Source organism: Callithrix jacchus, chromosome 5, assembly GCF_049354715.1.
Source record: "Callithrix jacchus isolate 240 chromosome 5, calJac240_pri, whole genome shotgun sequence".
Classification (NCBI taxonomy): Eukaryota; Metazoa; Chordata; class Mammalia; order Primates; family Cebidae; genus Callithrix; species Callithrix jacchus.
This window is the reverse complement of record NC_133506.1, coordinates 44,175,863-44,200,662: the sequence shown is the minus strand read 5'-3', so window position 1 is coordinate 44,200,662 and position 24,800 is coordinate 44,175,863. Positions and strand designations below refer to the sequence as shown.

Genomic DNA, 24,800 nt, shown 5'->3' with positions numbered 1-24,800 from the left:
TCACTATGTTAGCTAGTGGACTCCTAGTTTGAGTGGGTCTCAATCCATTGCAGCCATTTATTTGATGTTCAAATTGTCTCACATTTGGCTATCAGAAGACATGGCAAAGTGACTCCTGTGTCCTTTTGCTTTGTTTCCATCTTAAAAATTTTAAAGTTGTAAGATACATAGAAAATTTACCATCCTAACCATTAAGCACTTTTTTTTTTGTTTTGAAACAAGATCTTGCTGTCATCCAGGCTGAAGTGCAGTGGTGTGATCCTGGCTCACCTGCAGCCTTGATCTCCTGGGCTCTCCTCTTCCCTCAGCCTCCCAAGTAGCTGGGACTACAGGTGTGCACCTCCATGCCCAGCTAATTTTTCATTTTTTTTTGGTACAATTGAGGTCTTGCTGTGTTGCCCAGGCTGCTAACGACTTTGAAGTGTACAGTTTATAATGTTTAACCACCACAATCTAACTCTAAACTCTTCATTTTGTGAAACTGTCTTATTTTTGAGACAGAATCTCATTCTGTTGCCCAGGCTGGAGTACAGTGGCGTGATCTTGGTTCAATGCAACTTCTTCCCAGTTTCAAGCCATTCTCCTGTCTCAGCCTCCCCAGTAGCTGGGATTACAGGCGCCCGCCACCACGCCCAGCTAATTTTTGTATTTTCAGTAGAGATGGGGTTTCACAATGTTGGCCAGGCTGGTCTCAAACTCCTGACCTCATGCGATCCTCCCACCTCGGCCTCCCAAAGTGCTGGGATTACAGGCATGAGCCACTGTGCCCAGCCCATTCTGCAAAACTTAAACTCTCCCCATGAAACACTAACTCCCTGTTCCATGCTCCCTCTAGTCCCTGGAACCCACCTCTTGTCTATGATTTTCACTACTCTAGGAACCTCCTGTAAATAAAATCATACAGTATTTGTCTTTCTATTACTGATTTATCTTACATAGACAAATGTCCTTAGGTTTATGCATGTTATAACGTGTCAGTTTCCCTCCTTTTTTAAAGGCTGTGTAATATTTCATTGCCTGTATGTATATTCCACATTTTGCTTATCGATACATCTGTTAATAGGCACTAGGGCCAGGTGCAGTGGCTCACACCTATAATCCCAGCACTTTGGGAGGCTGAGGCAGGCAGAGCAGCTGAGGTTGAGTTCGAGACCAGCCTGGCCAACATAGTGAAACTCCATCTCTACTACAAATATAAAAATTATTGGCTGGGCACGGTGGCTCACGCCTGTAATCCCAGCACTTTGAGCAGCCTAGGCAGGTGGATCATGAGGTCAGAAGTTCAAGACCAGCCTGGCCAAGATAGTGAAACACCCAGTCTCTACTAAAAGCAAAAATTAGCTGGGTGTGGTGGCAGGTGCCTGTAATCCCAGCTACTTGGGAGGCTGAGGCAGGAAAATCACTTGAACCCAGGAGGTGGAGGTCTGCCTGTCTCGGCCCCCCAAAGTGCTGGGATTACAGGAATGAGCCACCACACCCTACCTATAGTTTTTAACTTATGGATGAACTGCTGTTTACCACTGCAGCCATCACATTCCATTCCCCACGGTGCAGTGGCTCCAGTTCCTCCACATTGACGCGTGTTTGTTTTGTTAAATAGTAGCTATCATAGTGGATGTCAGGTGGTATCTGATAGTAGTTTTGGGTTGTATTTCCCTGATGATGTTGAACATGTTTTCATATTTATTAGCCATTTGTCTGTCTTCCTTGGATACATGCCTCCACGTCTTTCCCATTTGTTTGAATCATGTTGCTTATTGTTGAATTTTAGGAGTTTTCTATGTATTCTGGGTATTAATCCCTTAACAGATATGATTTGCAATTTTTTTCTTCCCATTCTGTGAGTTGCTTTTTTATACTGCAAAAGCCTTTTGCAGAAAACCTTTTGATGCAAAAAAGATTTTTTGATGAAGTCGTTTGTCTATTAATTTTGTTGCCTATTCCTGGTCATACTTAAGAAAACATTGCATTTGCCCCATGTTAGTTTTAGGTCTTTGGTCCATTTTGAGCTAATTTTGTGTAGGTAAGAGTCCAGCTTCATTATTTTGCAAGTGGATATTATTTTCCCAACAGTATTTGTGAAAAGACTGTCCCTTTCCCATAGAATGGTCGTGGCACCCTTGTCAAAAATTATACAGAAGAGCTTATTTTTGGACTCTATTCCTTTGGTCTGTATTTTTTTTTTTTTTTTTTGGAGACAGGGTCTTGCTGTTTCCCAGACTGGAGTGCAGTGGCACAGTCTCGGCTCACTGCAGCCTGTGCCTCCTAAGTAGCTGGGACTGCGGGCTTGTGTCACCATGCCTAGCTAATATTCTTGTTTTTTTTTTTTCTTTCTTTTTGTAGAGACAGGGTTTTGCCAAGTTGCTCAGGCTGGTCTTGAACTCCTGAGTTCAAGCAATCCTCCCACCTCAGCCTCCCAAAGTGCTGGAATTGCAGGCGTGAGCCACCACATCTAGCCTCTTATATGTCTGTCTTTGTGCTAGTACCACACTGTTTTGATTCCTATAATAAAGTTTGAAATCTCAAAGTGAGTCCTTCAGCTAAGTTCTTTTCAAGACTGTTTTTGGTTATTCAGGGTCCCTTGAGATTGCTTATAAATTTTAGGATGAGCCTTTTCTATTTCCACGAAAACAGTCATTTGTCCCCATCATTTTTTGAGCACTAACTTTTGACACGTTGAGGTATTTGGGGTTGATCTTCTTTTCCTTCCCCTAGTCCTGATGCAGCCATTTTTCTAAGAGCCCTGGTTCCTTTAGAAGACAGTATTCAGAAACCAAGATCTGGATGCTCTGAGGGCTTATTGCTACTGCGGTGTTAGTTTCTGGGCCCCCTTAGCAGACAGGAAATCTGTATATAAACGTGTATATGCCTGTGCACATGTAGCTGTATGCATGTGTAAGTCCATGGTTCTCAGGGCATTCTCCAACACTGAGATTCTCTCTCTCTCTGATTCTAGTCATCGGAGTAGACAAGCTTGGGACTCAGTCGCCTCCCACAGTGGCACTTTTTTTTTTCCACCAAAAAGTGGGTGGTAACTGCATTATCATGACTTTATCTTCACAGTTATTAAAGGGAAATTTTAATGGGTAATGGCTATTTCCTCATAGCTGTCTTGTCTTATCCTCATTATTTTTTCCTGAAGTATTTTAATGCTAATCCTAGACATAAACCTTCACCTGTAAGTATTTTCACCCATAGCTGGGTGGTGGTCTTTTTTTTTTGAGACGGAGTTTCGCTCGTTACCCAGGCTGGAGTGCAATGGCGCAATCTCTGCTCACCGCAACCTCTGCCTCCTGAGTTCAGGCAATTCTGTCTCAGCCTCCTGAGTAGCTGGGATTACAGGCACGCACCACCATGCCCAGCTTTTTTTGTATTTTTAGTAGAGACGGGGTTTCACCATGTTGACCAAGATGGTCTTGATCTCTTGACCTCGTGATCCACCCGCCTCGGCCTCCCAAAGTGCTAGGATTACAGACTTGAGCCACCGCGCCTGGCCTCTTCTGTTTTTTTAAGATCTCCTTAAGCCAGAGCAATGTGGACTGTAGGTCTTTGAAACAAGTAGCACTTCTGCATCTAGGTTGCCTTCTAGGGCTCTATTGTAAGTGGCTTTGTAGGGTGAATGCTCAGTGACAGACACCGAAGTCTGGATCCCTCCTGTTAGGAGGGTGCCTGAGATTGGTGTGATCAACAGGGAAAGAAACTGGCCAAAAGCATGCTGCTGCTGCTTGCTTTATAGGGATCAGTGGGAGTTCAGTAGAATAGGATCATCCCAGGAAGCAAACCTGAGGCCCAAGAGGCCTGGCTTTTGTTTGGATGTAACATGTCAGAAGCATCCATCTGCCAGGCGTGGTGGCTCATGCCTGTATTCTCAGCCTTTTGGGAAGCCGTGGTGAGTGGATTGCAAGAGCCCAGGAGTTTGAAACCAGCCTGAGCAATGTAGAGACCCTCATCTCTACAAAACAAAAAAACCCAAAAATCTAGCTTGGCATAGTAGCATGTGCCTGTCCTAGCTACTCAGGAGGCTGATGTGGAAGGATCACGTGAGCCCAAGGTCAAGGCTGCAGTGAGCTGAGATCACACTACTGCAACTACAACCTAGGTGTTGGAGACCCAGTCTCAAGAAAAAAGCAGCAGTGTTCATCACTACTTCTAGTTTAAGGGCTTAAATGTCCATGTGCTCTTAAAAAAACTGAATTGAAGTTCCAAATTCATAAATATGGGATTTGTCAAGCACTTAGAGCAGGATTGGCAGAGGGAAAAGTGGAGGAGTTAGCCAATGTTCTTAAACAGGGCTTTCAGAGGTAGGTTGTTTTAAGAAGCAATGGCTAACTGAAAGATCTGAGGTAGGAGTTTCAGTTAATGAGGCAGGCAGCGTAGCCATTTTCTTGGACTTTTAAAACCTCTCCTATGGTGCTGAGTTCTTGGAATGTGTTACTTTGTGTATGGTATTGATGAGATTATATATGCAAAGCAGGTAAGCGCAGCATGTGCATGTGAAATTAATCTGTAAACATTCTCCTCAGACTTCTTTGTAATTTAAATGCGATGCCAATTTTCCTTAGCAAAAACTGTAGGAGATTTGTACTGCTTTATGATGTGCTTCTCAACCAAAGTTTAATATTTTAAAACATGCATGCATCTAGGGCACAGTGGCTCACGCTTGTAATCCCAGCACTTTGGGAAGCCAAGGTGGGTGGCTCACCTGAGGTCAGGAATTTGAGACCAGACTAGCAAAAATGGTGAAATTCTGTCTCTACTAAAAATACAAAAATTAGCCGGGCATGGTGGGGGGGCGGGTGCCCGTAATCCTAGCTACTCAGGAGGCTGAGGCAGGAGAATCACTTGACCCCCGGACTGTGCCACTGCACTCCAGCCTGGGTGACAAAAGCAAAACTGTCTCAAACAACAAAAACCATTCATCTACATTGTTTCACATTCACTGAAACCTCCAAGCATCCGGCCTGCAACGACAATAGTAAAGCAGTCTATGTATAGCAGCAATTTTGTTTTTTGAGACGGAGTTTCATCACTTTTGTTGCCCAGACTGGAGTGCAATGGCATGACTTCGGCTCACTGCAACCTCCACCTCCCAGGTTCAAGTGATTCTCCTGCCCCAGCCTCCTGAGTAGCTGGGATTACAGGTGCGCACCCTCAAGCCAGGTCAATTTAGTATTTTTAACAGAGACTGGTTTTACCATGTTGGCCAGGCTGTTCTCAACTCCTGACCTTAGGTCAACTGCCCACCTTGGCGTCCCAAAGCGCTGGATTATAGGTGTGAGCCACTGTGCCTGGCCAGCAATTTTTAAAACTATTTTTTGTTTGGGCTTTTTTGGAGAAGGGTCCCCCTCTGTCACCCAGGCTCAGATCAGATCATGGCTCACTGCAGCCTTGACTTCCCAGGCTGAAGCTGTCCTGCCTTAGCCTCCTGAGTAGCTGGGACTACAGGCATGTGCTATTATACCCGGCTAATTATACAATTTATTTTTTGGTAGAGAGGTGGTCTCACTATGTACCTAGGCTGGTCTTGAACTCCTGAGGTCAAGCAGTCCTCCCACCTTGGCCTCCTAGAGTGCTGGGATTACAGTCACGAGTCACTGTACCTGGCCTAAGATGATTTTTTAATTTCAAAGTAGACTGAAAAATTTGGAAGTTGCCCACAAGCCCTGTATCCAATAATAAATCTCAGTGTCTTCCACCCTTTCCAGGCAGCTCTGCCATGACCTTACCTACAGTGCACATGCAGTGGCTGTAGCAGTTGTCAAACGGGCTTTCAGGTATGCTTGGAGCTCTCATTTTGCTTGGTCTCCAGAACTTGGTGGGGCACAGGCAGGATCAGCCGACAGTCCTTTCTGCCCCTTCAGAGCTGGGCGGCTCTAGTCTGGCTGGTAGTTGTCTCCACTTCTTAAACTGCAGCAGTGGCAACACTGGGAGTCTCTGTCTCACCCTGGGTAGATTAGCAAGCAGCTGGTACCCCTTTGGAGTAAGGATCTCTCCTAAGGTTCTATCAGCATCCTGTGTGTCACTTCTTCAGACTGTGTTCTTTTGTAGTATTTGCCTTTCTCACTATTTGCTATGGCTGCCAAAAGACCTCCCAAAGCTGATGGCCCGAGACTTTCTGTAGTTTGGAAGTCACTTGGCCCTTTTTCTGTGCAAACCTCTGCCTGTTCTGTATGTGGAGTATATGTGCACCTGGTGGGTGGTTGGAAATGTGCTGGCAACTCTGTAATGTGTGCCTGAAAATTCTGAGTCCTAATAAGTTTCTTCCCTGGCTCCTTGGACTTATAGCCAAGAACAATGTAAGCAGGTTGAAGGCTGAATCAAACTTCAGCTAAGAAAACTGGAAATGCTCAGAACTTCTGCAGCCCAGGGACCACACTATTTATGGCCCAGTGAGGCCCATGGCTCCCAAGGTGAGTGGTGATGCCCCATGCACCCTAATTACCACAGCTGATCTTTTTTTTCTGCCACCTCTTGCACAAATGTTAATTTCACATTTTAAAAATGTTTTTGTGGTCACGAAGCTTTAGACCACTGTTACCCAAACCTGATCTTCACAATTATTGCTGTCTTTTAAAAATGGACTCACTTTTATTTAGCTTGATCCTAAGTCATGGCTCACCAAACTGAACATCCATCCCATCACCTGGCTGGGTTGTTAAAAGGTTGCTGGGTCACATTTCCAGAATTTTTGATGTAGTTTCTAGTAATCACTTAGGTGCTAAGTGATGCTGACAGTACTTTCCCGGGACTTACCTACTGTGGCTCTTTCTTGACATGAACACCGCTTCTGTGTTGCCAGATTTTTATTTCCAATTATTTATAATTTCCAATTATCAGGGGTTGCCAGATTTTTAGCTCATACCATCCAGTGTGTAAGGGAAAAAACCCAGAAATCAGGACATGACTTTTGTAGTGAGCTGCTTTAGCCGCTACAACCTTCCAAGAATGGAGGGGCTGGTGTGGGTAGAGGAACTGACCATCAGCCCAAGACAGTTCCAATTATCAGGGGTTCTTAGCTCATTCAGAGAAGCCAGAGGAAAATGCCTCTAATTTTCAGAGGGTCTTTGCCATGAAGCTCCTTTGCCCTGTAAAAGAGCAGTCCTACTAAGAAAACTTAAGGGTAGACCCTAAGGATGAGCCCTGTCTTGCAGTCACATAGCTCAGCCACCATGTTTCTCACACAAGGAATAAGAGCAAGGACCAAGCAGGAGTAGGTTTGCAGAGCAATACTTAGAGTTTATGAAATAGAATAAATGGTCATGTCCAGCAGGCTGGATACAGGATTGTGCCTAGGAGCTTGAATAGGGACTCAAGAATTGTTACAATCAAAAAACACCCATACTATCTATTTTAAAAACTTATTAGCAAACTGCCTTGTGATCATGCCCTTATTAGCTTATTAGCTGTTTCTGACTCTTGCCAAACCATGGCAAAATTGGCTTAGCCAGAATGCTCTAGAAGCCAGACTGCCAGAGTTTCAATCCCAGCTTTATCCAGCTGTGTAATTTGTTAAGTTTCTGTACCTCTCAGGAATAAGTGTGAACCTGTTTGATTCTCAACCCAAAGACTGCATGACTAGTATTTAGGTACAGTTTTGGGGTGGGAGTTACTGAGGGGGAAAACAGAATACACTAGAAAAACACACTTTAGAACAACAACCAACAAGGCTAACAGGCAAAAGCAATTAAAAATCACGTGGTATTCTAGGCTGAGCACATGTTTATCTCCCACAATGAGAATCCATTAATGCCAGCAAAGAGAATGGGGAAGTCAGCAGCAGGGAATTTCTGACACACATGAAAGTGGATACACATGAATCCTGAAAGGTGACCTCACAAAGCGGAAGCCAGGGCCCTGAACACCAGCAGGACAGGTCAGTGGGGACAGGGGACAGGGAACGCTGGAATGAAGAGGCTTTAACGGGAGCCCTAGCAGCCTGCCTGCCTGAAGAACTGTTGTGGCCTACAAGAGCCAGAGCTGTAAAAAGAACATCCAGGGGCAAAGTGGAAGGCATGCCATGCAGCACCCAGGATGAAAAGGCCAACAGAAGTCCAGAAACATGACCACGAGAAAGTCAGGACCCAAACACAACACAAGCTAAAATGGGGAATGCCTTTGAGCAACTGACGAAATAGGAGAGGCAAACTCCATTCCATCTGATCTTAACCTTAAGAACACTCATTCTCTCGAGGGATGCAGAAGCCAAGACATGGGAGGAGGAAACTTTCATCTTTGCACTTGCTTGATACAGTGCCAAACAGTTTATACTGTCGTAACAAGTGTCTAGCAGTTTCAGCTTTTAAAAGGGAACTACAGATAATGCATAGAAAACCGGAAATACCATTTCCTTTAACAATGTGAAACTGAAAGCAGAACCCACCGATTAGCAAGTCGGAGAGGCAGAGGGTGGGAACACATTGTTGTCAATGCTTAGGATTCAAGAGACACTGACAAAGATGATTAATGTCAATGCTTAGGATTCAAGAGACACTGACAGAGATGATTAAATATTTTTAAAAATCAAAATGCTATTACAGATGCTCCTCAACCTACAATGGGGGTCACATCCTGATAAACCCACCATAAACTGAAAATAATTTTAAGTTAAAATGCATTTAATACAATTACTTAACCTACCCATCATCCTAGCTTAGTCTAGCCTACTTTAAAACATGCTCAGAATGCTTACATTCACCTACAGTTGGAACACAAAGCCAATTTAATAATTAAGTGTTGAGGCTGGGCGTGGTGGCTCAAGCCTGTAATCCCAGCACTTTGGGAGGCCAAGGTGGGCGGCTCACTTAAGGTCGGGAGTTCAAGACCAGCCTATTCAACATGGTGAAACCCCATCTTTAAAAATACAAAAATTAGCTGGGGGTGGTGGCGGGTGCCTATAATCTCAGCTACTCAGGAGGCTGAGGTGGGAGAACCACTTGAACCTAGAAAGCGGAAGATGCAGTGAGCCACGATTGCACCACTGCACTCCAGCCTGAGTGACGAGCAAAAATACGTAAAAAAAAAAAAAATTAGTGTAGAATATCTCATTTATTGAATACGCTACTGAAGGTGAAAACAGAATGGTTATATGGGTACTTTACACTTTCTGCTGAGGATGTATTCACCTTTGTACCATCACGAAGTAAAAAAGCCCTGGAAGTTGAACTTTTTTAAGCCAGGACCACACTTTAAAAACTGGATGGTAGTAGTAGTAACATAAACTAAATCCTTAATTTCATAGCAAGGAATTAACAGTTGTCTTAAGGGTAATTGAGACACCTACTATTAAGGGTAGCCTGGGTGTGGTGGCTCATGCCTGTAATCCCAGCACTTTGGGTGGCCAAGGCGGGCAGATGACCTGAGGTCTGGAGTTGGAGACTATACTGGCCAACATGGTGAAACCCTGTCTCTACTTAAAAATACAAAAATTACCAGGGTGTGGTGGCATGTACCTGGAGTCCCTACTTGGGAAGCTATTTGGGAAGCTGAGGAAGGAGAATTGCTTAAACCCGGGCTGCAGAGGTTGCAGTGAGCCAAAATTGCACTACCGCACTTCAGCCTGGGCGAAAGAGCGAAACTCTTGTCTCAAAAAAAATAATAAAATTTTAAAAATATGTAAACTGGAAAGCAGCTATGCTCACCAATGCAGCCAACACGATAAAACCCTGTCTCTACTAAAAATATAAAAATTAGAGGAGTGGTGGCAGGTGCCTGTAATCCCAGCTATTCAGGAGGCTGAGGCAGGAGAATGGCTTGAACCCAGGTGGCAGAGGTTGCAGTGAGCTGAGATCACACCTCTGCACTCCAGCCTGGGCTACAATGCAAGATTCTGCCTCAAAAAAATAAAAAATAAGCAAATTGGCTGGGTGAGGTGGCTCATGCCTATAACCCTGGCACTTTGGGAGGCCAAGGTGGGTGGCTCACTTGGGGTCAGGAGTTTGAGACCAGTCTGGGTAACATGGTGAAACCCCATCTCTACTAAAAATACAAAAATTAGCTGGGCATGGTGGGCACCTGTGTTCGGGAGGCTGAAGCAGGAGAATCACTTGAACCTGGGAAGCGGAGTTTGCAGTAAGCAGAGACTGCACTACTGTACTCCAGCCTGGGCCACAGAGCAAGACCCCCTCTCAAAAAAGAATTAAGAAAAGAATTTTACTACATGTATGTAATAGTTTGATTAAATGCCAGTGTGATTATGCCTTAAAAGGAAAAGTACCATTTTTGCTTATCAAAATGGCAACTAAAAAAGGAAACTGACATCAACTTTGCACAACTGGCTCAGTAATTCCACCCTCAGGAAATAAAGATTGATACATAAAGATGTTCATGTAAAGAGTCATCTACAAAATAAGAAAACCTCCAAGACATCCAACAATGCCTGTATCATTTGTTAATGATATATCCAAATGATAAATCATACATATCCACTGATGTTTACCAAGTAAATACTGTTAAAAAAACATATAGAACTATATACAGATTGACCTAAAATGAACCAAAATGCTTAATATAGGTAGGAATATGAATGATTTTTAATTTCTTAATATTTTTCTGTATTTCCAAGTTTCTCACAAAATATATTTAAAATAAAAACTTGGCATCCAGGCACAGTGGCTCAGGCCTGTAATCCCAGCGCTTTGGGAGTCCGAGATAGGCAGATCACTTGAGGTCACGAGTTCAAGACCAGCCTCATCAACACGGTAAAACCCTGTCCCTACTGAAAATGTAAAAATTAGCTGGGTGTTGTGGCATGTGCCTATAATCCCAGCTACTTGGGAGGCTGAGACAGGAGAATGGCTTGAACCCAGGAGGCGGAGGTTGCAATGAGTCAAGATTGCGCCTCTGTACTCAAGCCTGGGCTACAGAGGGAGACTCTGTCTGAATAATAAAAACTTAGTTATCTGAAAGTTAGCTTGTTAAAAGACATGATTGAATACCACAGAGAATGAATAGACCCAGCAAAAAGCTCTGATGAGAAACTGCAATACTTCCCATCTGTAAAAACACCCTAGGGGTGAAGGTGAAAGAGTTCTGGCCCACCCATGCCAGAACTCTTTTCCACAAAGCCGTCTCACCTTCCAGGAATGCAGCACATTGGTGAGATGGGCAGTGTTTGGCACTGCTCAGTACCAGACCCCCAGCTTAAACACACAAACTACCAGCAGCTTTTACTGATGCATACTTACCCTGCACAAGTTCTCTTCTTGAGTAATAATCTACAGGTATTTATCTCATTTCATTCTTACAACCACCATGAAGGTAAATATGCTCATTTTTCAGAAGAGGAAAATAAAGGCATAGAGGTCAAGTCATTTGCTCAAGGTCACAGTCAGTAGCAGAGTTATAACTCAGACCCTGCTCTTCATACTCACAGAGTGGACGTCACCACTGAGCTACAGTCACTAAGGCTTAGGAAAAAAAAAATCACTTCAGCAATTTTTGTCTACCATGTCCTAAAATCTTTAAAGTCAGATATAAAAACTGTGTTGGATGATGGAATAAGCAACTTCAATAGAAAGCATTTGTAAAAACTGATAATGAATTGTGCCAGGTGTGGTGGCTCATACCTGTAATCCCAGCATTTTGGGAGGCTGAAGCGGGTGGATCACAAGGGTCAGGAATTCAAGACCAGCCTGGCCAGTCTCTACTAAAAATAACAAAAGTTAGCTGGGCATGGTGGCAGGTGCCTGTAGTCCCAGCTACTCAGGAGGCTAAGGCAGGAGAACTGCTTGAACCTGGGGGACGGAGGTTGCAGTGAGCTGAGATCACACCACTGCATTCCAGCCTGGGCAAGAGAGTGAGACTGTTAAAAAAAAAAAAAATGAACTGTGCTAAAATAAGAAAATGTACTAGTCTTGCTGTTCAGTAACTATTTTAAAAGGCACACTTGCTTAACATTTACAAAGACACACCATCTACTACTTAGTCTTTTGAACTGAAGAAGGAAAACATTTGGAACTCAATCTGAGTTTAAAATGCTGTATCAAGCATCCTCCAGCATGGTATCTGCTAAGTTGTTCACAAGTAGATTCAGCAAGAGCAAAGCCAAATACTCAAAGAGCTCATAAGAGTGCCAAACATAAAGAAACCATCACCAGCAATTTCCTGTTGTCCATTCCAGACTTTCCACATAAATTATGTTTGTAGCTTAAAGATGGATTCCAATAATATCCCAGTATCTTTCTACCAACGACTACTGAAGCCAAAGCAATAATGTAAAATGTAATATACCCATTACTGTGTCAAAACCAACAAAGGTAAAAACAAAAAACAACCCTTAAATGACTAGATGGTTCAAATAGACTTACGACTGCTTGAAATTTCTCACGCAACATTACAAAAACAAGTGGCCGGGAGCAGTGGCTCACAAAATCAGGAGTTCAAGACCAGTCTGACCAACATGGTGAAACCCCGTCTCTACTAGAAATACAAAAATTAGCTGGGCGTGGTGGCATGTGCCTATAATCCCAGCTACTCAGGAGGCTGAGGCAGGAACATCATTTGAACTGAGGAGGCAGAGGTCACAGTGGGCCAAGATCCCACCACTGCACTCCAGCCTGGGCAACAGAGTGAGACTGTCTCTCAAAACAAAAAACAAAACAACAAAAAAACAGCATTCAAGTCAAGTGCCTAAGATTAAAAAAGATATCAATTAACTTCTGTGAGAAATCGACCTGGGAAGAAAAAAGTTCCAAAAAGATATCAATTAACTTCTGTGAGAAATCGACCTGGGAAGAAAAAAGTTCCAGTTTACCTATACTGAATGGACAATGAACAATTCTAGCATAAATAAACTGTGCCTCACAAAATTTAGATACTCTGATTCTTCATTCCTCAAAAACAAATGCTATACAATTCCACAGGCCAGGCCAAGGGAGGGAGCAGTGCAGCCAATCTCCCCAGGCAGCCTTTGCCAGATCCACCACTGGACTTCATAGTTCTACGTTGTCGGGATTTGAAAAGTTCCAAATAACCTCCACTCTCCAGGGAAAAGCAGAGATGAAAGAGATCAAACATCCACACTGTCTCAGTACTCTCAACCGCCACTCCATACGCCAGGCCAAGCCTTTCTCTCTCAGAGGAAGCCACCTAACCAAAACTCATGCCGCCACCTAGGAACCGCTATAGAAAATTCTAGTAAATAAGCCCCAAATCTATATTAATGTCCCCTTCCCCATATAAAAAAGACTAAACAATCTGAGTTTACATGATTTAGAAATTAGGATTTTATGGTCCAGGAAAGGAAAAGGGAGAAATTAAAGAAATTCTTTTTTATAAAAGCATGAGAGAGCACCGAAAACCTATCCTTAGGATGTTCTTAGATACATATTTTAGGATTTTTATTGCTGATTACAGATTTAAAACTATGAAATGTGCATTGCTTGGCAAGTTACACAAGTAATTCTTTACTTATTCACATTTCCAATAAAAGCATAAACAGACAAAAAAATATAAAGGACAAGAGAAATACAAATGGCAACAGCTTCAAAAGAAAAAAAAAGGATTTAGTAACAGAGTCTCCACAGTCAATGTCCGTCAAAATTTAAGATTATCCAAACCGTGCAAATGCTCAACTCAATGCAAATCAACGCCATATAGTGAACTATTAATACTTGCCCCTTGAAGCCACCCACATAAATGTATGATCACACAAACCACCTAATTTGCTCAAGGTTCAGGTTAAAACAACATTTAATATCCTTTACAAGATGGAATTCATGACAAGTTCAAAAGGAAAACTTGCTTTGTTTTAATGCAGCTGTGCTCAGAAGTCTGTGATTTCCTAGGAAACCATCTGGGCTTAGCCAATTAGAAAAATGCCATTCAGAGCAGTGTCACACTGGCTGCCTGAAGGTACCCTTGGAGATACTGGAGTGCTTCTGCATTCAGGCTGGTGCTCACCATTGAAGGAACCTACAAGAGATGGGAAACACACTGGCTGTTAGAGATCTGGTGCACCAATACAAACCCATCTTCTATGGAAGAGCCACCATGACTCTGGGACAAGCAGCACGTCATTAATCACTGTCCAAAAGATTCCCAAGAAACTCAACTGCTTTGATGCCTTCAAAAATAGGTCTAAAGAGTAGATTCATAAGGAATTACTATTGTTAGGTGTGACAGTGGGTATTGTGATTAGGATAATTAAAAAGTCCTTACTGGTTAACAATACAGAATGAAATACAGGTGAAATAGGATGTCTGAAACTTAATACAGAGAATAAAAGGAGAAACGAAACAAAACTGGCAAGATGTTGGTAATCACTGAAGCTGGGCACATGCAAGGCTTCATTACACTGTTTCAATGTATGTTTGAAAGTCTCCATAATAATACAATGAAAAAACATACATACATATATATACACGCCCCCCACCCCCCCAAACATTTTTTAAGAAATAGGATCTCACTCTGGTGCCGAGGCTGGATTGCAGTGGCACCATCATAGCTCACTGCGGCCTTGGCCTCCCAAAGCACTAGGATTACAGGCATAAACCACTGTGTCTGGTTTGAAAAAAATATATTTTATCAGGTAACATGTAAGAACTCTAAAGTAAGTGGTGACAAATGCAACTATACAGCCATTATTTGGTTTATGCCATGATCCATTAATTTCTGAGTAGCTGCAATTAAAAAAAATAATAACTGTGGCCAGGCTCACACATGTAATCCCAGTACTTTTGGAGGCTGAGGGAGGAAGATGGCTTGAGCCCGGGAGTTTGAGACCAACCTGGACAACACAGGGAGACCCTGTCTCCACACACACACACAAAAATTAGCTAGGTATAGTGGCATGTGCCTATGGTCCCAGCTACTTGGAAGGTTGAAGCAAAAGGATCACTTGAACCTCAGAGGTTGAGGCTGCAGTGAGCCATAATCATACCACCACATTCCAGCCTGGATTAGAGAGTGAGAGCCTGTCTCTTAAAAAAAAAAAAAAAAAATCAAAAAAATGCTACCACATTTTAATAACAGGTGGATTACTTTGATCTGGGAAATAAATACATTTTGTTAAAGGGATTTCCCCCCTTCTCACTCCTAAATCCTTTCACTTATAATATATTTGTACTACATAATACAACAAAAAAAGGGCTCATTGTTCTTAATTTTTAAAAAAAAACAATCTGGAGAACATCATCCTCAGCAAACTGACACAAGAACAGAAAATGAAACACCGCATATTCTCACTCATAGGCGGGTGATGAAAAATGAGAACACATGGACACAGAAAGGGGAGTACTAAACACTGGGGTCTACTAGGGGGAAAAGGGGAGGGCGAGTGGGAGGGGGAGGTGGGGAGGTGGGGAGGGATAGCCTGGGGAGAAATGCCAAATGTGGGTGAAGGGGAGAAGGAAAGCAAAGCACACTGCCATGTGTGTACCTACGCAACTGTCTTGCATGCTCTGCTCATGTACCCCAAAACCTAAAATCCAATAAAAAATTAAAAAAAAAAAAAAACAAAACAGCCAGGCACAGTGGCTCACGCCTGTAATCCCAGCATTTTGGGAGGCCGAGGTGGACGGATCACGAGGTCAAGACATTGAGACCATCCTGGCCAACATGCTGAAACCCTGTCTCTACTAAAAATACAAAAAAATTAGCCAGGCGTGGTAGCACACGCCTGTGGTCCCAGCTACTCGGGAGCCTGAGGCGGAAGAATCGCTTGATCCCAGGAGGTGGAGGCTGCGGTGAGCCAAGATTGCGCCACTGCACTCCAGCCTGGTGAGAGCAAGACTCTGTCTTTAAAAAAAAAAAAAAAAAAAAAAAAAAAAAAAAATGCTCAGTGAGTTGGCAAATTAAAAAAAACAAAAAAGTAGGCTGGGCACTGTGGCTCATGCCTGTAATCCCAGCACTTTGGGAGGCCGAGGCGGGTGGATCACAAGGTCAAGAGTTCAAGACCAGCCTGGCCAACATGGTGAAACTCTGTCTCTACTAAAAAATACAAAAATTAGCTGGGTGTGGTGCTGGGCGCCTGTAATCCCAGCTACTCAGGAGACCGAGGCAGAGAAAACTGTTTGAACCCATGAGGTGAAGGCTGCAGTGAGCCGAGACTGCGACATTGCACTCCAGCCTGAGCAACAGAGGAAGACTCCATCTCTAAACAAATAAATAAGCAAGCTTACTGTAACTCAATGAGATTTAGCTTTTTTATGCCCACAAATGAAAACAGACACCAGAACTACTACTATCCTCCTGCCCTCCCATTAAAGTCTCCATTTTATCACAGAGCTCTTTGACAACACACTTACCCTTCCTGGACAGGCAGTAGACAACTTGTGAAGTGACTGTGCCAGGTGAATTTTTGGGTTGTTCACCATTTGACCTACAGGATCATGCTCCTTTTTCCCAGCAAATGCCAGCTGTGAGAAGGCAGTCTGATATCCTGGTGTATCTTCTATGTCAATAAAATGTTCCTCATCGGGAATGGTATCATCTTCGGGTAACTCAAAAAGGCCAATCAAAGACTGTAATAATGGAGTCCTGGATTGTAAGAAATCAAGAGATAAAAGGTCAAGAAAATACTCTGAAGACTTAACATCAGCAATTCCTCAGAGACAAAAAATTACAGACTCATAGTTTCAAGAATAAAAAGGGACCTTAAAATTAAGATGGTTCTTTTCATGGCTTTACTCAGTTCTTCCCCTCAAAAACAAGTCAGTTTAGTTGGGCTTTTGTCATAAAACTGTCTTAGAGATCACCTTGATCAGACTCTTAAAGGGGTCCATCAATCTCCCTGAAAAAGAACCAGGGAACAAGATCATTCTATGCCCAGAAGGATCCAGAAATCATGTCTTGGATCTGATGGTTGCTTGTGGAGAAGCCGAGATAGGACCAAAATTCTCTTGTTCTCCAAGAGAATAAGCTGGGTTAATTCTGCAGTCATATGGGAAGGAAGCTATAACTTACAAAAACATTAAAATGAAGTACTTACCATAGCTTGGTATACTCAGTGTCCATCATTGGGGGACATTCTGTTAGTAATTTGGTTATGCCAACTGCACAGATCTTTTTCTCCACATTTCCAGATACTTTCTGAATTTCAGGAATGATAATTTTTTCTAAAACCATTCCAAACATTCTGTTAATCAAAGCAAAATAAATCCACTCAATATTAGACTATCACTAAATAGTAAAATGCTTAGATGTTATTTACACTCAGTTACCTACAAATATAATAAGTTACTATATAACAAGAGTGCTGTTTTTGATCAGCTGAAGAGACCCAGAAAGATAAAACATAAAAAACCCTATCACACCTCTACCCTGTAGCCAAATGTCACAATCTCTCTCTTTTTTTTTTTTTTGAGACAGAGTTTTGCTCTTGTTGCCCAGGCAAGATCACACATGATGTGTTATTCTTGGGTCACTGCAATTCCTGAGTAGCTGGGATTACATGAGCCTGCCACCACGCCCAGCTAATTTTTGTATGTTTAGTAGAGATGGGTTTCACCACATTGGCCGGGCTGGTCTCCAACTCCTGACCTCAGGTGATCTGCCTGTCTCGGCCTCCCAAATGGATGGAATTACAGAGATGAGCTACTGTACCTGGTAAATACTCTTTTAATAAACAATCCTCATATTATCGTAATACTATGATTAAATAAAACTTTTACAAGTTGTTTTGTTTTTGCTTCCATATGGTTTTAAAACAAATTATAAGAAAGCCTTGAAAAATTAAAAAGCAGCTAAGCTAAGCAAGCCCATTTCTAGCAGGTGTAGGATTTTTTTTTTTTTTTGCTACAAAGTGTGGTAATTGAAAACAAAAAAAAAAGGCAGAGAAGGCCGGGAGTGGTGGCTCATACCAGTAATCTCTCCACTTTGGGAGACCAAGGTGGGTGGATCACGAGGTCAGGAGTTCAAGAGCAGCCTGGCCAACATGATAAAACCCTGTCTCTACTAAAAATAGAAAAAAATTACCCGGGCATGGTGGTACGCGCCTGTCATCCCAGCTACTTGGGGGGCTGAGGCAGGAGAATTGCTTGAACCAGGGAGGTGAGAACTGCTTGAACTTGGTTGCAGTGAGCCGAGATCATGCCACTGCCTTGCAGCCTGGGTGACAGAGAAAGACTCCGTCTCAAAAAAAAAAATAAATAAATAAATAAAAATAAATAAACAACCAAAAGCAGAGAAGAGCAAGGAGGAAAGAAAGAATCATCCATCATCCCACCACCCAGAAACTACTAGCCTTAACGTTTTTGGATTATAAGCTTCCCATCTGTCTTTGCTTAGGTATATAAATACTAATGACTGTTTAAAATAACTTGGCTAATCATTCTATGTTGTTGCAAACATGCTACAAGTTTTCCATAATTCTAAATGATTCAAAATCATCAGTTTATGTGTTAATAGAATAAATTCTTTGAAGTGGGAACATGGCTCAAAGAGTGTGGCTATTCTAATGCTCTGGATAAAAAGTGCTTATCTTTTGCTCTCTACAAAGATCAAGCTAATTCAATTCAGGCTCCCACTAGCAGTGCACTAGATTTCCTCACAATCCCGTATTGCCAGAAGCCTTGTTTCCTGGTCTGCTTTCCAAAGTAATTCATTTTTTAGTCAATGTAGAATTTTTCAGACATAATTGAAGTACAGGGATCTAACTGACCCCAAATAAATTTTCCCTAAGAGTTGTTCTTTATCATTTTGTTTTAATTCTTTTATTCCCTACTAATGGGAAATGCTACCTGAACACATTCTTTGCATATATATCAGGTAAGTCAAAAGCAGAGTTTTATTGGTCCTAAGTATTTCTCATTTGAAAAATTCTGCTGTGCTTGCATTGGCAGCACATATACTAAAATTAAACAATATGGAGAAGATTAGTATGATTTTAAAAAAAGGAGGGGGATTCTGCTGTTAGTTTTAACAAAAGCAGGCTCCTAGAGACAACATTGGCCATTTAATATAATATAAAACACTGGGTATGAGAATTCCAGAGTGTACAGTAGAGGATCCTCTAATCTAGAAGATTAAAAAAATGATTACAGGTTTTTTTTTCGAGATGGACTATCACTATATTGCTCAGGTTGGTCTCAAACTCCTGAGCTAAATCCTCCCTCCTCAGCCTCCCAGAGTGCTGGGATTACAGGCATGAGCCACCATGCTGTGCAAGAATTACTTTTTCTTTACACCCAATATCTAAGAATATTTTGAAACCACAGACACTATCCCCACACCAAGAACCACAACATCATCTATAAAAGAGATACTGTAAAGATCTCTATACCATCTGTACTAAAGAAGACAAAATGTTTTATACTTAAAAAAAAAAAGTCAGATTTTTAGATTTATACTAAAAAAAGTCAAAACATTTTCTTCCTTTAAAAAATAATAAAAACAAACTTACTTTGGTTGTATACTATCAAATATTTCTTGTAGTGCTAGTGCCCCATATTTTATGCAATACAAATTAATAAAGACTAAAAAACCTGTTGAAAGAAGATGCAGAATATCAGTATAGAGAATTCACTGTACTAAAATGCAAAATAAACCTATACATATATCCAAAGGCTTTGGCATCGACACTTGCCTTTTATTAAATATAAAAATTGACTTTCTATTATAGACCTTTACTTGCCACTGCTCTCTGATTTATATTTCCTTATAATATTACCTCTATTGAAAAAAATGTTCTGGTATAACTATAAACCAACCTCTGCAACACAATATGACTGACACCAACCTAATGTTTGGAGAACACAAACACCTTAAAATATTTTCTTCCTTTTTTCTTGTGAGACAGGGTTTCACTCTGTCACCTAGGCTGGGTGCAGTAGCGTAATCACAATTCACTGAAGCCTTAACTTTTCAGGGTCAAGTGATCCTCCCACCTCAGCCTCATGAGTAGCTGAGAGTACAGGCACATGCCACCATGCCTGGTTATTTTGTAAAGGCAGGGTCTCACCATATTGCTTAGGCTGGTCTTTAACTCCTGGGCTCAAGGAATACTCCCACTTTCACTTCCCAAAGCGCTGGGATTACAGATGTAAGCCACCATACCAGGCCCTTAAAATATTTATATTTTTTGAGATAGGCTCTCATTCTGTCACCCAGGATGGAGTGCAGTGGGCGTGATCTCGGCTCACTGCAGCCTCAACCTTGGGAACTCACGTGATCCTCCCACCTCAGCCTCCTAAATAGTTGGTACTACAGGCACATGCCACCATGCCTGGCTAATTTTTTTTTATTTTTCATAGGAACAGGGTTTCACCATGTTGCCCAGGCTGGTCTTGAACTCCTGAGCTCAAGTGATCTGCCTGCCTATGCCTCCCAAAATGCTGGAATTATAGGCGTGAACCTCCACATATGGCCAAGTATTTTCTGTATAAAGTTAAAAACTGATAAAAAGTTTATCTGCAACCATAAAGTCGCTAAGGGTTTTAGCTACTTTCTTTCATAACTTCTGCAATATCCAGATGATTTTTACTTACTCTTGATAAACTTTGTTGTTTTGGAATTCTGAAGTCTTTGGAATAGTAGAATGAAGATCTGTTTCCTATACTGGTCAACTGATTCACTAAAGAATTTAAAAAAATCAACAATATAAATTCAGCACTTTTCTGAGCACCTAACAAAACTTCTGAATAAATGTACAGAGTTCTAGTCATACTCACGGAGGCATGTGCTCTATTATACTGTTTAGAAGATAAAAACCTTGGTGGTCATTTGCTTTGGATGCAATCAATTTCTGAAAGACACCCAGTAACCCAGGCTGTAAGAAATGAGATCCAACAGCAAATAGTTAACAAATGGGAATAATTATTCCAAAAGTTAAACATGACATGTCTTAAAACAAGAGTTCATACTGTAATAATCTAATTATCCTTTTCTCTTTAATTCTTACTTCTGAAACATATGGGGGAAAATTTCTACCATATAGACATTCAAGTTCTTTTTTTTTTCTGGAGATGGAAGCCCAGGCTGAAGTGCAGTGGTATGATCTTGGGTCACTGCAGCTTCCATCTCCCAGGTTCAAGTGATTCTCCTACCTCAGTCTCTCGAGTAACTGGGATTAGAGGTATGCGCCAACACACCCAGCTGATTTTCATTTTTAGTAGCAGTTTCACCATGTTGGCTGTGCTGGTCTTGAACTCCTGACCTCAGGTGATTAACCCACCTCAGCCTCCCAAAGTGCTAGGATTACAGGCTCAAGTCACCGTGGTCTGCCAAAGTTAAGTTCTCAAAATCAACCTGTTTGGCTATTTTTAAAATTTCCATCATGGATATAAATAACTAAAGGATATCTAATGCTAATAAAATATACTGTAACATTTTCTACTAATTAGTTCCCTTTTCTTTATTGTTTTTTTTTTCCCTTTTTATTATTATATAAGAGACAGGGTCTAGCTCTGCTACCTAGGCTGGAGTGCAATGGTGAGATCATGGCTCACTGCAGCCTCAAACTCCTGGCCTCACGTGACCCTCCCACCTTAGCCACCCAAGTAGATGGGACCACAGGCGTGCTCCACCATGCCTAGCTAATTAAAAAACATTTTTTTTTTTGGTAGAGATAGGTCTTGCCATGTTGCCCAAGCTGGTCTTGAACTACTTGGCTCAAGGGATCCTCATACGACAACCTCCCAAAGTGGTGGGCTTGAGCCACTGCCTCCAGCCTTAAATTTATTTTAAATAAAAAAAATTTCAAGCACCTGCCATCGCAAGTTTCTCCAAGCTACCTTGGAGAAAATTATGGTTATATCAAAATCTGACTCACGATTTTGTCAGCTGCAGCACTTGCTATTGTATTTGAACCACGTTCCAAGAATGCTTGGAGAAGCCTCACTAGTGCAGGAATATTTCCTGTTCTTTCCCAAAGCACTGGCTGAAGGAGATGAGGAAATAAGGCCATATAGGAAGACGGGATGTCATTTTTGTGTGTTTCCAAAAGCAAAGACATCACTTGAAAGACGTATGGAATAAATTCTGTTAATAAAAGTAAAAGAGCTGTGAGCTTCAGAAGGAATGGCTGACACAACAGACCCACATTGCTTAGGCAGACTGTATTTTATAAGCATGTTAATTTTATTCCATTACAAAAAAAAATAATTTCCGTTAACTTACCTTGCACATCATTTTGTAAGATTTCAGTAAACACCAAAAACAAAGCCTCCTCAAAATTTACAACAGCAGCAGGGTTAGCCTTGCAAGTTATTCTTATGGATAGACATATTGCTTCAAACATGTAGTGATTAAAGTGAGGTTTGCTTGGGTTCTGGAATTTAAAAAGAAAAGCAAATTATGCTAATAACCCACATCTAACCTTTATAAAACACATTTAAAATAGAAGCCATCTACTTTATTTAAAAAATCAACATTAAGAAAAAAATACCAATTACACTAATCTAGTGCTTGTTCACTTGAATTTTTCCAATGGCCTAAAGTCCACTATGAAAAAAATACTTCGGAGTTAGAGTTGCTTATACAAACCTCAGCTCTCAGAGCTGTAAGCAACTTATCTTAAACATATGTGCCCTTGCACAGAAGAAACATGTAAGTCCTAGTAACGCCACTAGCCTTAACTTCTGTGGGCCTCAATGTCTGTGTCTGATCCCCCAAATTAGTGGTTTTAGATGTTCTTTTTAGCAACAAAACCCTATTTTTCTTTAAATAAGATCTTTCTTGGAAGGCTATTAGCATATAAAGCTGACTAAATCAGAACATAAGACTGTGTATGTATGGAGGGTGGGGCTTTCCTCCCCTCTTCATTCCTAAAGGCCCAAAGTAGTCCAAAGACCCTTAGCCGTAACTCGGTTGTAGTAAGTTCACTCTGTTCTCCAAAATCCCTCCAATACTTCCAATGAATTAATCTAATTCTCGTAAGAATAGCATCTAAAAAGGAATTCTGTCAGCCTTAAGTTTATTTTTTATTTTCTAAGACTTAGTATTAATCAACATCAGTCAAGGTGTCTGTAAAATTTTGATCAGAGTAAACTTTCCTTTTGAGAAATAAGAGTAAGGAAGAAAACACAACTTAAAGAACTTTAGTCATCATTTCATAGAAGTCCAAATAGCCTCTTTTATATCCATTTAGTGCAAAGCCTGTTTCCCCCATTTAAGATAATTTTGGATCATCTGCACTTTCTTTTTCTACAATAAACATGTTACTTTTGTAATGAGAATGAAAATGTATTAAAACTTCTAGTATACACTTAAAGGTGACTGCAATTATGTCTCTAATCTAACATACTTTCAGAAAAGTACATTAGTGGCTGGTCAGTAAGAGTTCATAGACCTCCAAGGCTTCACCTAGTGCCAAAGAGTTCTGAGGCCTAAAAAGATTGGAGCAAATTAAAAAGGAAGCCCACTTTCAAAAATTGGCTGTATTACCTTACTAACAGCTAATAGCTTCTGTGTAAGCTGAGTGATGAGAGTAGGAATGTAGGGGATTATGGCTTCTTGTAGGAGGGAAAAGCTTCTCATGATAGCTGTAAAATATAAAACAGCAAAAACAAATATTTTAGTTAAACTTCAGAGTAAGAGAGTGACTGGAGGGAAAAGTGCACTAATTCATCAACTAAAATTTTAAGATGCTTAGACAACCCCAAGATAGCTCTCTACATTTAAAAATAATCTAAATTTCCCTTCCTTTTAAAATTAGGACGGGTTGGCAACAAAATTTAGCTAGAAATAGTGGATATTTCTAGAAGGCTCAAGACTTTAAAAAAAATAACTAAACAGGCAGAGAAAGAGGAAAAAACAATGAGTTGACATGAATGGAAACAGATGAGTCTGACAGAGAACTGTCTGGGTTCTCTTTCTCTTAGAAATCAGTAGCAGAGGTTAAGCTTGGTAGCTCACAACTGTAATCTCAGCACTTTGGGAGGCCGAGGTGGGCGAAACACTTGAGTATGAGACCAACCTGGCCAACATGGTGAAACCCCGTCTCTACTAAAAATACCAAAATTATCTGGGTATGTGGTGCATGTCTGTAGTCTCAGCTACTCGGGAGGCTGAGCATGAGAATTGCTTGAACTCGGGAGGTGGAGGTTTCAGTGAGCCAAGATCATGCCACTGCACTCCAGCCTGGATGACAGAGTGAGACTATCTCTCAAAAAAAAAAAAAAAAAAAGTCAGTAGCAGAAAATGTTTAGCCCTAGCCTAAAAGAAACACGATCTCAGACTATAGGAAACTGAAAGAGAAAGCTGCCAATCTACCTCCCTCAAGAGAGAGATTAGGAACCTAAGAAAACTAAAAATACATGTAAAGCCCGAGTCCAAATTGCAAAAATACTGCACAAAAGACCATCAATGTGTTAAAAATAGTTGGCATGGGAGAAAAATACATTTGTCAGCTAAAAATGCATGATAGCTTTTTCCACAAATAACATTTCCAAAATAAATGTTTACAAAGCAGAGCCCAAATACATGCCAGGCAGAATGGATAGAGAGCAATCTGCTCCTTGCCTCCTGAACTTTACACATAATATTTCCTCCTCTACTGGAGCCAAAGACTCTTTCAGCCTTCAACAAACTGCTACCTATCCCTCACAGCTCAGCTTAGACATCACTTTCTAGCGAAAATCTTTCCCTGACCTGGGTTAAAAGGGTTACAGAATAAATTGGTGCTGCTCCCCTAGGCTGGCGCAGAATTATTTCATTCACTCATACAACTGTACAGAGTAAGTATTACATACTGTGTATTCTTACATACCCTAAAAACACAGCAATAAAGACCACAGGCCAGTTAGCTGCTTTCATGGAACATTAAAGAACAGTAATTACACGTCACTGTTGGGGGAAGGACAGTGTTGGAAACATACATTCAGTGTTGGAAATATATACACATACACTCTAGGATTTCTGACCAA

The 24,800-nt window shown here is 41.3% G+C and overlaps 1 protein-coding gene and 1 long non-coding RNA gene across 4 annotated transcripts in view; one reads left to right on the top strand and one right to left on the bottom strand.

Annotated features, from left to right (window-relative positions):
- The first annotated feature begins 6,275 nt into the window (after positions 1-6,275).
- Positions 6,276-24,800, top strand: part of LOC144582484 (uncharacterized) — a 44,489-nt gene continuing 25,964 nt past the window's right edge. Inside the window, exon 1 of the long non-coding RNA XR_013535220.1 lies at positions 6,276-6,410. This is a non-coding gene — a long non-coding RNA (uncharacterized LOC144582484). The remainder of the gene's footprint in view (positions 6,411-24,800) is intronic.
- CSE1L (chromosome segregation 1 like) overlaps positions 13,200-24,800 on the bottom strand; it is a 57,215-nt gene continuing 45,614 nt past the window's right edge. For all 3 annotated transcript variants that reach the window (XM_002747631.6, XM_003732839.6, XM_078371905.1), the window contains 9 exons: positions 23,320-23,417; positions 22,054-22,204; positions 21,707-21,915; positions 20,607-20,704; positions 20,424-20,509; positions 19,340-19,421; positions 16,928-17,074; positions 16,245-16,476; positions 13,200-13,911 (listed from right to left, as the gene is read on the bottom strand). In XM_002747631.6, coding sequence (XP_002747677.1) covers positions 13,822-13,911; positions 16,245-16,476; positions 16,928-17,074; positions 19,340-19,421; positions 20,424-20,509; positions 20,607-20,704; positions 21,707-21,915; positions 22,054-22,204; positions 23,320-23,417 — 1,193 coding nt within the window. In that variant the 3' untranslated portion in view covers positions 13,200-13,821. The remainder of the gene's footprint in view (positions 13,912-16,244; positions 16,477-16,927; positions 17,075-19,339; positions 19,422-20,423; positions 20,510-20,606; positions 20,705-21,706; positions 21,916-22,053; positions 22,205-23,319; positions 23,418-24,800) is intronic.